A 13,697-nucleotide genomic window follows, 5' to 3' on the forward strand; every position below is an offset into this window, starting at 1 on the left:
AGAATTTTGATTTAGGGCTTGAATTTTGTTAGAAAGATTTTCAAAAATTCAGAAGATTGAAAAAAATAGAAGCATGCAGTTTACAAACTAATAGCTCTGCATCAAGAACAGATATCGCGGTTCTGTAAACGGCATCCATTAGATCATTCAAAGCGGACAAATATTATATGTCATTTTACATCTTACGTGAATTTGTTACATTGTTTACAAGGGTTCTGCAAAAGTTGTAATTACATAATATTACATTTTTTGAGGTTCATGTGTAACATATCAATTTTGTCCGCTTTAGATGTGCTATCAGATACAATTCACAGAATTGCGATATCATTTTTTTCTTGTTGAGTTACAGAGTTGTAAACTTGATAGTTTCGTTTTCTGAAAATTAGCAATTTTTGTCAATTTTTTATAAAATATTGACGGCCTAACTAAAAAAATCGAAACCAACAGTCACTAGATTTTAAGGTTTTCTTTTAAATGCAGCAAACCCAGTCAAATTTAGTGCAGTGGTTGCCGAGAAAAACGAATTCTCCTTTTACATGTATTTAGATAGGAGCACCCAAGCTAAAGCTTCCTCTTAATGCAATTTGCTAAAATGTAATTAATGGAACGCAGTCTGCCACTCATCGGCACTTTTTGGTATGTTGGTAGGTAGGTGCCTGTCTGCCTTGTTCTGAGTATTCGATTAGAAAAAAAATTGTGTCCAATGGTGGGCTTTGAACCGGGTTCCCAGCATTGTAGCCTGATGCTCTGCCCTTTAGGCCATAGACGCATGCATGCTGCTGTTGTGCTAACAAGCAGTTTGAGGCAATTGGTGTGTATTACGTCGCATAGCAATAATTTGCTTCTGAAAGTGGGAGCATGTGCCTACACACTGGTTTCCATGAGGCCAAGGACACAGGAATGGAATACCGTAAAACCTCATTAGTACATTCCCACTTAAAACACACTAGTATTGGTTAAAATGTAGTTGCAATGAATTCCCGACCCAGCGTTCATAGAGCTTAATGGCTGACTGTTTAAGCCATAGTAGCTCATTGTATGCCTACTTGTTAGTGCGTAACATTATCACTTTTTGTTGCGTAAATGGGAACTGCGAGGCCTCAACTCACAGTGTGGCTGTCACCACACTGTGCTCCAAAGGATCTTGTGCCTTTCTGGAAAGTGCAGTAAAACCTTGTTAATTTGGATTTCACCAGACCTAAAAAAAAATGTCCCAATTAAGCGAGTGTCCATTTATCAAGGGTATCCAGAACACAATAAACCAATGCTTACTACATCAACACGCCTTTATTTACTGAGTGATTGAACAAGTCCCGTTTCTGTTCTGCATAAAAGCAGTGTGGAAGCTGCAGTTCTCGTCATTTCGTGACTGAAATCGCAGCGGCAAAGGCCTCACAACTTCCTTCGCAACACCCGCAGCGCGCACCTTCATCTGAAGGCTGTTTCACATGCTGTGACTGGAACGACGAAAATCGATGCAGTTGCAAGTGTCACGATGGGATTTTTAGAGGGCCCATTTCACATGGTTGCGATTTCAACAGTACGACTGGTGCGACACCCAGGATTGCTTACTGCCAGGTTTCGTGGCACACGCTGCATAATTCTTTCAATGTAACGAATAAAATGTTTAAATTATAATATTGTTTACTTTTCCTTATTAGGAGCAAATAATATGCGTGTTTTGTAATTTAAAAACGTGTTGAAGATAAGAATTGTTTTGGAGTGCGTAACGGCGGTTGCTGAAGTTCAGTGCGATGAGACACGGTGTACGTAAACAGCTGTTCACAGCTGGTTCAGCACTGTGTGGTGTCTCATGTGCCTTCTATGACAGTGTTGTTCAGCCTGCACTACAACAATCTACAAGATGACCTATCAACATGTTTAGATAGCTACCCTCATCGCATATGCAGTATTCGGAATTCGACTGCCTCAAAGTCATCGTGTCGGCCCAACGAGATCCTTGTGCTACCCATGCTCAGCGTCAGTTTCTGCAGAAATGATGTGTGTATATCGCTCGTGCTTGCACATATATGGTACCTGCTCCTAGCCTTCTTGCACCAAACGCATCAACAAGCACCAACTTAAAAGCTACGTCTGCCTCTGAACGAAGCCGCAAATGATATGTGTGATTACTGAACGTGGAATGGAAATCGTGTTGTGAAATTCAACCTTGGCACTAGTCTGGTTCGTTCATCGTGGTGCGTGTGCTGTGTCTATATATATATATATATATATATATATATATATATCTATATATATATATATATATATATATAGGAGTCCTTCTCTGAATATTTATAAAAGCACAAAAGCCGACGCATAAAATTTTTTGAGCAGGTAGCATCACTTCTGTAGAAACTGTACGTAGTATCATGGCATTATAAAAAACATGCTTCTCGTCCACTTTGTTTTCCTGTGTCTCGCACTGGTAGTATACTGTGAACTTCTCACTAGAAGACCATATGAATATGCGCTATCCATAATGCTGGAACGTAGGCCCACGGCAAGCGCAGTTGCCGTAGGGTTTTTCACCTTTCTGCTCTGCCTGACACGCCGCTCATGGTATAGCTTGTTTTGTGAAAATAAATATTATTATTATATTATTGATGTTATTAGATGTTATAGTTCCTTCACTGTAATCTACAGCACTCATCCAGATTTCTTAAGCAAAACTACACCCTTTTGCCACACAACAATAATCGCCATCTGTCTTGTCCGCATTTCCTTTCTTTAACTCGGCGAGCCCGGTACTTCCCAGTAACAAACGGCATGCGCATTATCAGCATGACATAGCATTCCCGACAGGAAAGTAGCGGGTGCGGCGTTTTCAAGAAAGGAAACGCAAGCAAGGCAGATGACGATTATTGTTGTGTGACAGAGATACACCCCAAAGGGTGGAACTTTGCCTAAAAGTGTAGTCATGCATTTAACGTGTATTAGGTCAACATTGTTACGACATGCTGATGGGTGTCATTTCAAACTATATTGCTCAGCCAAAGTACAAATGAAAGCATCAATGTTTCTTTCTATCTGGTATTCCTAAACAGATTCAATTTGCAGAACTTTTTGCCCGCTTGAATTGCCTACAAATCAATGCTCAATGCTGAAAAAACTTATTCCTTTTCTTGCTTTCAAAAGGCTGCTTCAATGTCGATAGTGAGTGTTCCCATCCAAAAGCACTTTAATCAGGATGCGCGCAATTGCAGGTATATCAGGTAGCCTAGACACCAGTAGTGACTGTTGATAAATAATTGCAACACCACCGCTGCACGGACTTCTATCTTTATGATGAATTCCGTAACCTGGTGGTGTTACTTCCTCATCGGAGATATCGGGGTAAAGCCAAGTTTCCGTGATTATTAGAATATGCGGCTTGAGTGTTAAAATGATACTTTCAATATCATCAGATTTATTAACGATGCTACGTGCATTAAGGTTGATGAAACGGAGGGGCTTTTGGGCATCGGTTTGGATTCATTGTGACTGGTGTCTTCAGATTGTTTGCCTGTGTGAATCCTTCTGTCACTCGCGCCATCCCATCGGAATAGCTCGCCATTAATCCTAATTTTGTTGTACACTAGTTGGACTTTCCCCCCAGCAGCTCTAATTTTGAAGGCGCTATCCCAGAGTTTCTTATGGGTGCTGAGAAGTCTCCGAGTCCAAAATATTTTTATTTTTCAGTTTGAAACAATTCTGTAGTACGGCCATTTTTTAGCGGTGGTCGAAAAGCTTGATTATAACTGGGCGTGGTCTAGTCCCATGTCTACGCCCAATCCTATAGTATATATATATATATGGAGTCGTTCAGCCGACGAAACTTGCACACCGAGAACGCTTTTAAACACGCCCTCTAGCACAGCTTGCTTCAGATCATCATGAGTTTCGGCAGCTGTTTCTTTGACCCCAAAAACCAGAAGGTTGTTCCTCCTGGAACGATCTTCTAGATCGACAAATTTGTCCTGCAACCTCTGTGCAATTTTCTCGAGGCCAGATACTTTTTTGCTGACTTCTTTAACAGCCAATGCCGACTCCTGAACCACCTTTAGCTTCATTTCAATTTCATCTAACCGTTTTTCTATTTTCTTCTGACCATTAAGTAGTTTCATTAACAGTTCATCAGTTGTAGGCCCAGGTCCAGGATTGGGCTCTACGTCCCCAGAAAGCATTAGAAAAGAGAAGACAAAATCCTGAACAACCAAACAGAGCGTACAAAGGCTGCGTGGGCATGTCAGCTGCATGAAACATCTAATGCTGGATTTAACACTAGACGCTTTGTTACTGACCTGCATGTAAAAAAGCAACGGGTTGGTCATGTTGACTGGCGGCCAGCCGACGAGCCCACTGGAAGGCGCCGGTGGTGGCTGGCTTCTTATATGAGCTCTTGATGATGTCGATAGGCCTGGACGCGTTGATGCCCAGCAATTGCCATGGTGTGGCGGTGTGTACGCGAAGTCTCCGTAGGAAGCTGCCGTGGTGATGAACAAGGACGCTGAATCTTGCAATGCGCCGACCGCTGTCGTGCCAAACGGGAAAAACTGCGTGCAAAAAAGCATAAGGTTGGTCATGTTGACTGGCAGCCAGCCAACGAGCCCACTGGAAGGTGCCGGTGGTGGCTGGTTTCTTATATGTGCTCTTGATGTCGATAGGCCTGGACGCATTGACGCCCAGCAATCGTCATGGTGTGGGCGGTGTGTACGCGCAGTCTCCGTAGGAAACTGCCGTGGTGATGAACAAGAACGCTGAATCTTACAATGCACCGACCGCTGTCGTGCCGAATGGGGAAAACTGCGTGTAAAAAAGCAACAGGTTGGTCATGTTGACTGGCAGCCAGCTGACGAGCCCACTTGTGTGAATTACGCTGGTTGTCACAAAAGGAAGAATTGCACACTGACACAGAAGGTTGCTTTTTAGCTTCCTGTCCATTCCTTGTCGGCAGAGAATTTGTAATTTCATATTACTTACGTGCCTTTTCCACGTCGTACAAAAGTTTCACACAGATGGCTCTTTGCATGGATAACTGTTGTAGGGATTTATTCGCTGTGATGTCTGTCTAAAGAATTTGTTCAAACAAGTCGCCTTCTGCCATAATGCAGTATTGGCACCTTTTCAGCACGTCCGATGTAGCTTTTTTGATGACGCAAGACGGTATCTTGCTGCAGGCCTCAGCAATCTCTGCCTTTAGCGCTTCTGGTAGTTGTAGGTTTGCGGTACCCTCGGTCTTTCACATATCCCCATAAGAAATCAAGAGGCATCAAGTTCGGTGACCTTGCAGGCCATGCCACTCGTCCATGCCGCCCGACCCACTGGCGTTTGAAGGCTTCGTCAAGCCAGACTCGTTCAAGGCTGCTGCTGTGAGCCAAGTTTGCTGTTGAACGAAGTTCGCTTTAAAAATTCAAAAGGAAGATCACAGCGAAAATCTTCGACTGGGCCTTCCAAAATGTCGTTCATGTACCGCTGAGCAGTGAGCTTTTGGTGAAAAAATATGGGGCCAATTATTCTTTCGTCACAGATACCGCACCACACACTGAATGACCATTGGGACTGGTGTCTGGCCTGCGCCACCCAATGCAGGTTTGTATCGCTCCAGTAATGTGCATTATGGATGTTGACTTGAGAATTTCTGGAGAAGGTTGCCTCGTCTGCCCAAGGCACTTTGTCATGTCAACGAAATCTGCTATTTCATCACTGTTCACAAGGATCCAATTTGAGAAGTCAAGCCGCCATCAAAAGTCTCTTGCAGGTTTTGATGCAGTTTAAGGTGATATGGATGCATTTTAGCCTTCCTAAGAACTCTTGACACTGAAGACTTTGAAATGCCGGCCTCACCACTCACATCATGCACACTGGAATGAGAGTTTGCAGTTATGAAAGCCAAAATGTCTCCTTCACCATCTTCACTGGTGGTCCCCTTTCTGTGCTGCGTCTTGAAGCTACCTGTTTCTTTCAGCGTCAAGTAACTCCTCATAATTGTGTTCGCGCTAGGTCTTCCCCCACATTGCCAATTTCAGTATACCTTGGCAGCCTTCCTCTTGTCGCCCTGTGCCGCTCCCAAGGCTAAGACTATGTTCGCCTTCTGCTCGCTTGAGTACGGCATGCTTTAGGCACTGCAAACAAATTCTTTGAAACCGTTATGCGGCACGACAGTAATAGACAGTCGAGCTCACATGCATCTAGCTGCTGGCACAGCTTGGAAAAAAAGCGGCGTTGTAACCTATGACGCTCCCTCTCGCACAGGTTTCAGATGTATGATGCATATTTGTGTGTATTTTTTCTATTCCGCATCGACTTGGATGCTGCAAAAAAAATTGCTCTTCTCATCATATCAGAATAAACGGCTGATGACGACGCATTCTTCGCCGACAGACGCGAGCGACTGCTGACGAAGTGCTTTTTCGGAGAGCCGTCGCCAGCCGCTGCCGGTAATGTCAGAGCCGAGCAAAAGTTGAAGCCCTTTCTCGGAAGTGAAGGGAACACGCGGCGCTGGGGATGTTTTCCAAATCACTCATGAGAGTGCTGTAATTGTGGTGCATTCGAACGCACAGAGTGTGCTGTCACGTTGTATTCTTTAAACTCCGCGGGCTTTCATTTTCCCCGAATAAAAACGGCCATGCTAAGTCTGTCTCGTTGGAAGTGCGTGGGATGGGCAGTATTTGTGGAGCTCCACAACTTTCCTATTGACGCCTGAACTTTTCAAGCTATATTTAAAAAGCTAATCTTTCTCAGCTAATTACTCAAAAAAGGACGAGCAAAAAATGGTAGTGTAAGTTTAGATAAACGCTAACATCCACACGATTTATGTTCTGAAGAACGCATAGTTTTTTTCGAAATCGTGGTCCAAGTTAGTTGGGGCACTCTGTATGTATGATATTGTAACTTGATCACTGGTATTTTGAATGAATGTGAAGCAGTAATTATAGCTCAGACAGTTTTCGGGAGTTCTTATGTGAAAATTCAATGAAGCACCTCAAGGAACCACAACTGAAAGTAATAATTTGCTATTTTTGGTATAAGTACTGAGAGTAAAAAAAAAAATCTAAAATATACAAGATATGCACCTGGCTCCTAGTTACCAACTTTTGTAAGTCAGATCATGCAAGAAAATTTGGAAATTATTATGAAGATTTGTTGGCATCAATATTAGCCATAGTGAGGCCCATGCTATGTGGGTAAGCAGTAGCTTTGCAAATGTGAAAACATGTAAGTTCCTGTTGTACAGAGAGCAATTGTATTTACTCATTGCAGCAGGCACCTGGTTTGTTATTTACTGCATTCTTTAGGCTCGCGAAGGAATGATTGTCAGGTCAGGGAGCATGCAGAAGCCTCCTCGTACTTGATTACCGTGTTCAATCGGCTTTTTTCTTAAAAGTAAAGTAGTCTAGTTTGCATTCAACTGGTGCGGGAGCCTCCATGTGCTTTGTTCAGTTCCTGTACAGAGCTGTACAGTGTTGCACAATATTGTACAGTAAAGAATAAGGGCGGTCATGCAGGCTGTTTTCAAAATGTAGGAGATTAGACTACTTGTCAAGTTCGGTCGAAGGTTGGTCTGAAATCGACCGCATCTTGTGTGAGTGAAAACTGACAACAGGAAGGATTGCTCCTAATAATACATACATACGGTGTCGAAATGCTGCAACCCATGGTGGTAAAAATAAAGTTGTGTTTGATATTACTCGAACACAATTATCAAAATAACATGCAGTCATGAGCATCTGCGACTGTTTGAGACATTGTTAAAACAACCTCTATGTTGATTGGGAATATTAGACAACCTGAGAGAAGCTTCTATGGCTTTGCTGCTGCTGTCGTTTAAAAATTGCGTCATAAGTGCAAATTTTGCTTAGTTTCTTCAAGGAAGTGCTAGGAGCACTGGAGGCTATCTTCGACAATACCTCCAGTCAAAGTTTTATTTTTCCAGATTCCCCAATATAGTCAAATCTTACAAATTGTTAAAGCTCAGTTATCATTTCAGGCAGGGCGTGACGTCGCTAGTAGAACAGTTCCAGCGGAAATGTTTAGCAGTGCTAGAAAAGCTTTTGATCAAATATGATTGATTTCTATAAACATGGTAACAAAAGAGTTAGGTTAGTTAGCACATACACTAACCATTGTCCAGTGCTGTGCAGGCTTTTGCAGAGTGAAAGGGCCAGTGCAATGTGTGTTGAATGTGTCTTTTCAGGAGATCGCTCCCCCTCTTCCTCATAACCGGTCTTTGGCACTGTTGGAAATGGAAGTCCTTCGGGCGGTTCACCATCCCTCAGCTAAGAAATGGTGTCACCATTTGCTTCACAACCTCCGAACAGACTGCACTGTTTGACAGTGTGGTAGGTTAAGAATGTTTTTTCTATGTGGGGGGCACAGGCACAACCTCATTTCTTACCATGCTCGCTCTCGTCATTTGAAAATTCTGTTTGACTGCAACGTAACCCGTGATATTTTTCTGTAGCTGTGATAAGTGACAGTGCCACTCTGAGATGACTGCAGCCCTTTGTGTGCACTTTGTCATACTTGAAGTATATACAATCAACACATACCACCAGTACTTAGCCATTGTTTAATATTATTGCATGTATTGGCAGTTGTTGCAATAGTATTTTTCTTGAGATGTGGATTGCATTTCTCTGCACATGTGAATGCAGAGCGGGTGGCTGTCGCATTGTTAAAATATAACAGCACACTTTACTGGTATTTAGGAATATAAGCCTTGCTTGTGTTGTGGAACTTTGTGCAATAGTTATTGTTGTATGTTGTGGGCCAGTTTGTTTGGCAGCTAAATGTCAACATCATCATTGTTGGTAGGTGGTATGGGTGAAAGCATTAAGCTTTACTGTGATAGCTAATATAGACATTAGTTCATTAGTCATTTTCTGACACTGTCTGTTCATCAAAACTCCTAGTCAGGCACACCACTTTAGCACTACCATGCTGCAGCATTTGAACATTGCTATTTTTAAGTATGTATTTACAGCCCTACTCTTGCAAGGCATTCAAAAGTGGCAGTGCAATACTTTGGCCGTTCTTGAAAATGCAGCATATTTTAGTCACATCTAGTCCTTTTTAAAGTTTTGGGCTCACTGTAAACTTCTGATGATCAGCAAATGTGATTTCAGATATCCGTAGCTTATAGTATCTTGTCATGTCTTTCAAAAGGCAGAAGTTTATTTTTGTTGGCAACATTCTTGCTCCACTCAATTCAATTACTGCCTTATTCCTTCAGGGATCTTCCACACATAACTTGTACATGAAATCAGCAAATTGACAGCATGTGTATCTAGTGTGCTCAGCCATTGTTTCAAGCCGCTGACCTAACTCTCATTGAGTTAAGTGCATCAGCAACTGAATTTTTTCACAGTGTTTCTTGTAGAATTTTAATCTGTCTGGATTACTCTTTAGTCATTAGTCAAGCCTTGCTCTTACATTTGTATCGCACATCTCATGCTCCCACCACTATGCATGATCTCTTTGCCTCTTCTTGTTGTCTGTCCTACATGTTATATTCACATATTTTTTTGGTATCTATTGAACTAAAATGTTCTTTTGCCTCCTGTGAGCAGGTCACTCACTCATACTTATCGTTTGGCATGCATACCTGTGTTACTAATTGAATTCCTGCCGAATTAGATTAAAAAACTAGGGTAACCAGGAAAGATTGTTAAACAAGTGCATGACCTTGTCTCAGCTATGCTGTGGTTACACATTGCCCTTGTGTTCATGGCACCACGTACCTGGACTTTCTTTCTGTGTCTTTCCGTCTTGGTCATCTGCAAGGTACCGGCTCATGTCTTAACCATTCATAACTGGTTTATTGGGCATTGTTGTTACCTCCAAACGTTGAGGTTCAAATGCCACTGCTACTTTCTTTTTCATGTTGAAGTATTCAACAATATGAAGTATTTTAAGGGGGGATGAGGGTCTTGAAAACTTTTTTTTTTATTTCTTAACGTATCTTCCTGAAAATTCGCATGCAGATATATCTTTCAATGCTGATTCCAAATATATATTCAGATTTGATATATCTCATTTAGAAATGAAGATATCGCAAAATAACTTATCCCACATAGGTCTTTTGTTACGGGCCATTATGGTAATTTCTTAATTAAAAAAACTAGTTTTAAAGAATAGCTGTCATTTCCAAGGACCTACTGCACATCCTAAAGCTAAAGAAATTTTTTAAAAGTCATCATATAGGTCATGAATGAATATCAAAGTAGGAAGAAAAAAACAATGCAGGAGTAATTAGCTTACACCTGACCTAATTGCTAGTCTATTTGGTTTAATGAAAAATGGAAAGCTTTAGGATGCAGCTGAGGTTTCACTGAAAAAAATGATACCTAATTCAATAAAATCAGTTGATGCAAACATTATGAAAAGTTCCGTAAGGCAAAGGCATTTGATCGAAAAAGCAAAGCTGAGAAAATTGCATTCAAAGTTTTGCTTACTCTGCCACTTTTGTTTACCTATCACATGGAAAAATTTAATGCTTTAGCATGCAGCCCAGTCATTACTGAACACAATAACACCAAACTCACAGAAATCTGTTCATGTAAAGATTGTGAAAACTTCTGTATTGCGTTGGCCTTTGACAAAAAAAAAAGCTCAAAAAGTCACCTGCTATTTTCTATGAATCTGCCACACATTCACAAAAGTCCTGGGCAGTAGTCCTGGGTTCTGTCAGGCTTGTGTTTCTTGGCCATCCTCTTCTTCACCTTTTCAGCGTTGGTGTGACTTTTATCAGACCTGCACAGCCTCTGCTTATCTTTCTCAAGGCTCCTACGAATGAGGCAGCTCCCAGGACTGTAACCAAGCTGTGCTGCAACAGCTCTGCTGGTTGCTGCCATTCCTTGGTTGAAGCGAGAAACTGCTTCTGCAACAGCTCTTTCAACAGCCAGCAAAGAGTCATGCGTGTTCTTGGAGCTTTGGCTCCAAATGACAGAGTGTAGGCACTCAATGGCGTTCTGTGTCATGCCATCTTTGCAGCGCTCCAAGAGGGCCTCGTCGCCCAGCCTTGCAAAGATTGGCTCAAGAGCAGTGCGAACGTGGCCTGGCAGAGGGTTTTTGTGTGGTGACGGCTCCACTTGGTTCGCCAAAGCACGATTGAAGGCACACCACGAATCAACCCCTTGAGGACAGCAACTGTGGTCTGGGGCTTCATCTGTCGAGGTCATGTGCAACAGCGTGGCATGCACTGCCTTTTTCATGCCTGCAACGTCGTGGCTGTGGCTCCGCAAGGCATACCCATAGTAGTTTGTAATTTTCTTTATCTTATCTTGGGTGAGGTTGCCCTTTCCGCCAAGAGATTCTCCTTGTGCCTTCTTCTTCTCCACCAAGTTGGGAAGAGCCGTCCCCATCCGCTTGTGGACATGGTTCAAGCAGTCTTTCTTTTCAATGGATATATATCCATACACTTCTCCTGAGGTCAATGCATGAAAGGTGCGGCTATCACCATCAGAAAGTATAGTTGTGTACCGCAACCCATTTTTTTCCAGAGACCTGTTGAACAAAATGATAGCTGCTTCAGTCTCCATCCGGCCGGCATTGCAGTCGATGTTTTTCATGCACTTGTGGTTCATAGCCCAGTCACCGTACCCATCATCACTGGGATCAGGTGCCCCTTGGCACCCACGACAGTACCTCGAGAGCACAACATGGTCCAGTACTGCATGGCCTACTGCAATATTTGAATTGTGACCACGTGTTTTCCATGTGCCATCAAATATGACATCTACATTTCCTGGTGGATTCAGGAAGTTCTTGTACATGTCCTTCACCACTTTGACGCTTGCTGCTTCTGTAGCAGTAGCTACTGCCTGGCAAGCTTTCACCATGGTGTCCATATGCCCCCTGAAAGTCTTGTGGTGAAGTCCTCGGTGAGAGAGGTTCATGGTGGCACAAAAATCTGCTAGGGCAGTCGCTCCCTTGCCTATACTTTGAATTCCCTTCATTGCCCGCAAATTGACTTCAAAGGGCGTGATGTTGGATTTCCCGGGCACTCGTGGCGACGAGAAGTGCCGCTCGGCGAAATCGCAATTTGAGCATGTGAGCTCCAACTTCACTGCTAGGCCGTATTCTCTCTCACTGCACTTTGCGAGTTGGAGAGTGGTCATCCCACACTTGCTGCAGCTTGTGGACACAAACATCTTCTTTAGCACTGAGAGATCAACGATGATGTACTCTGTGCCGCGATCGTCATCTTCACTTGCTGTGCCGACGTTCATTAGCTCGAACTTGCGGGAAGTCGCGGACTGCTTCGCCAATGAAGTTTTAACGTTGTCTGCGTAATTTTCGCGCCCCGCGCACTCCGCCTCCGTGAAAAACACCGTGTCGAAGCGTTGAGCACGCAAGCTCGGTTCAGCCGCGTCCGTCGGCACCGAAGCGGCGTGCGGAAACGCCGAAGTCAACGTTAGGCTTAGGTCAGCCGGCTCGGCCGCTTCCGACGACACGGAATCCGAAGCGACTTGCAGCGTCTCAAAAGTTGGCATTTTCGACGGGCTTAGTCCAGGCGCATCCACCGGCACTGCACAGACTTGCGGTAACGAAGTTGACACTGATCGGCACTGTCCAGCCGCGTCCACAGGCGAAGCTAGCGTCGACGGGGTTTGTTCAGCCGCGTCCACCGGCGAAGCTGTTGTTGGCGAGCTCAGTCCTGCCGCATCCACCAAGGGCACAGCAGCTTGCGGCATCACCGAAGCTGTAGTTCTCGACGATGTAGCGCTGTTCTTATTCCATGCGCGTCTCTTTTTGCCGACTGCTTTTCGCGTGCTTGCTTTCAAGCGCGCGTCTCGCGCCATCGTGACACGCGGAACAAAGCCACCAGGCACGCAAAAGCAAGAAATTCGTGGTTAAAAGAAGCGACCCAATAGCCAAAATATCTAGAAGAACGATAAAGAAAAAGGCAGAACGAAAAATACTAGGAAACAAAGAGGAGCTCGAAAAATGACGTGCGTCCAGGCGAAAGCAGACGACGTGAAGGAGTCGGACAACGCGGCCGCGGAAGGCGAAGCATACGTCACGGCCAATCAGAGGGCTGCGCCTCGAGGAGGCGCCCGGTTCACCCAATCAGCGGCTGTCTCGCGACGATTTCCCGCTTGAGAACGGGTGCCAATCCCTCCGCTGCACGAGGGTCTACAGCGTGCCGAGGGGCGCCAGAATGGAGAGCGGGAAACCAGCTTTCAAACGAGACCAAGATGGCGCCGATCGGTACGCGTCGCGCGGAGCTACGGCAGCTTGAAAATGAGGCAAATCTTCGCGCTTGGCGTTCAATTTCGGCTCACCGACGTTTATAAATTACCGTTTATTTTATACTTCGAGTAGGAATTGCGCCATAATATTTTGTAGAGGCATAGTTGGGACATTAAGGACTTCAAAAACGCAATTTTTGAAAATTGCCATTTTTGACCATTTTTCGCGATTTCAAGACCCGCGTCCCCCCTTAAGGTCTAGCCTGTTTTATTTTGCTTCTTTTTAACCAATAATTTACTCTACATAGCTTTGAATATTTTGTCTTTTTCTCAAAAGTGATGTTTGCTTCTTAGTGCCTGTTTTTTAGCAAACTCGTGGCAAAATAGATGCCATTGATATCCCACTTTTTCAATTTGTCTGTCTCTCAAGAACTGAGGCACATATCCCACAACCATTGTTTTACCTATTTTAACCTGATTCATTGTTTTGTTTGTTAATGAACACAACTGTCATCCCACTAG

General features: G+C 43.7%; 1 protein-coding gene across 1 annotated transcript in view; it reads left to right on the plus strand.

Annotated features, from left to right (window-relative positions):
- The window catches only part of LOC139052070 (uncharacterized), a 117,985-nt gene extending 107,863 nt beyond the window's left edge, over positions 1–10,122 (plus strand). Inside the window, exon 16 of the mRNA XM_070529139.1 lies at positions 8,177–10,122. Within this exon, the coding sequence (XP_070385240.1) occupies positions 8,177–8,202 (26 nt within the window). The 3' untranslated portion in view covers positions 8,203–10,122. The remainder of the gene's footprint in view (positions 1–8,176) is intronic.
- Positions 10,123–13,697: the final 3,575 nt, after the last annotated feature.

This window comes from Dermacentor albipictus, unplaced genomic scaffold (genome assembly GCF_038994185.2).
Source record: "Dermacentor albipictus isolate Rhodes 1998 colony unplaced genomic scaffold, USDA_Dalb.pri_finalv2 scaffold_17, whole genome shotgun sequence".
NCBI lineage: Eukaryota > Metazoa > Arthropoda > Arachnida > Ixodida > Ixodidae > Dermacentor > Dermacentor albipictus.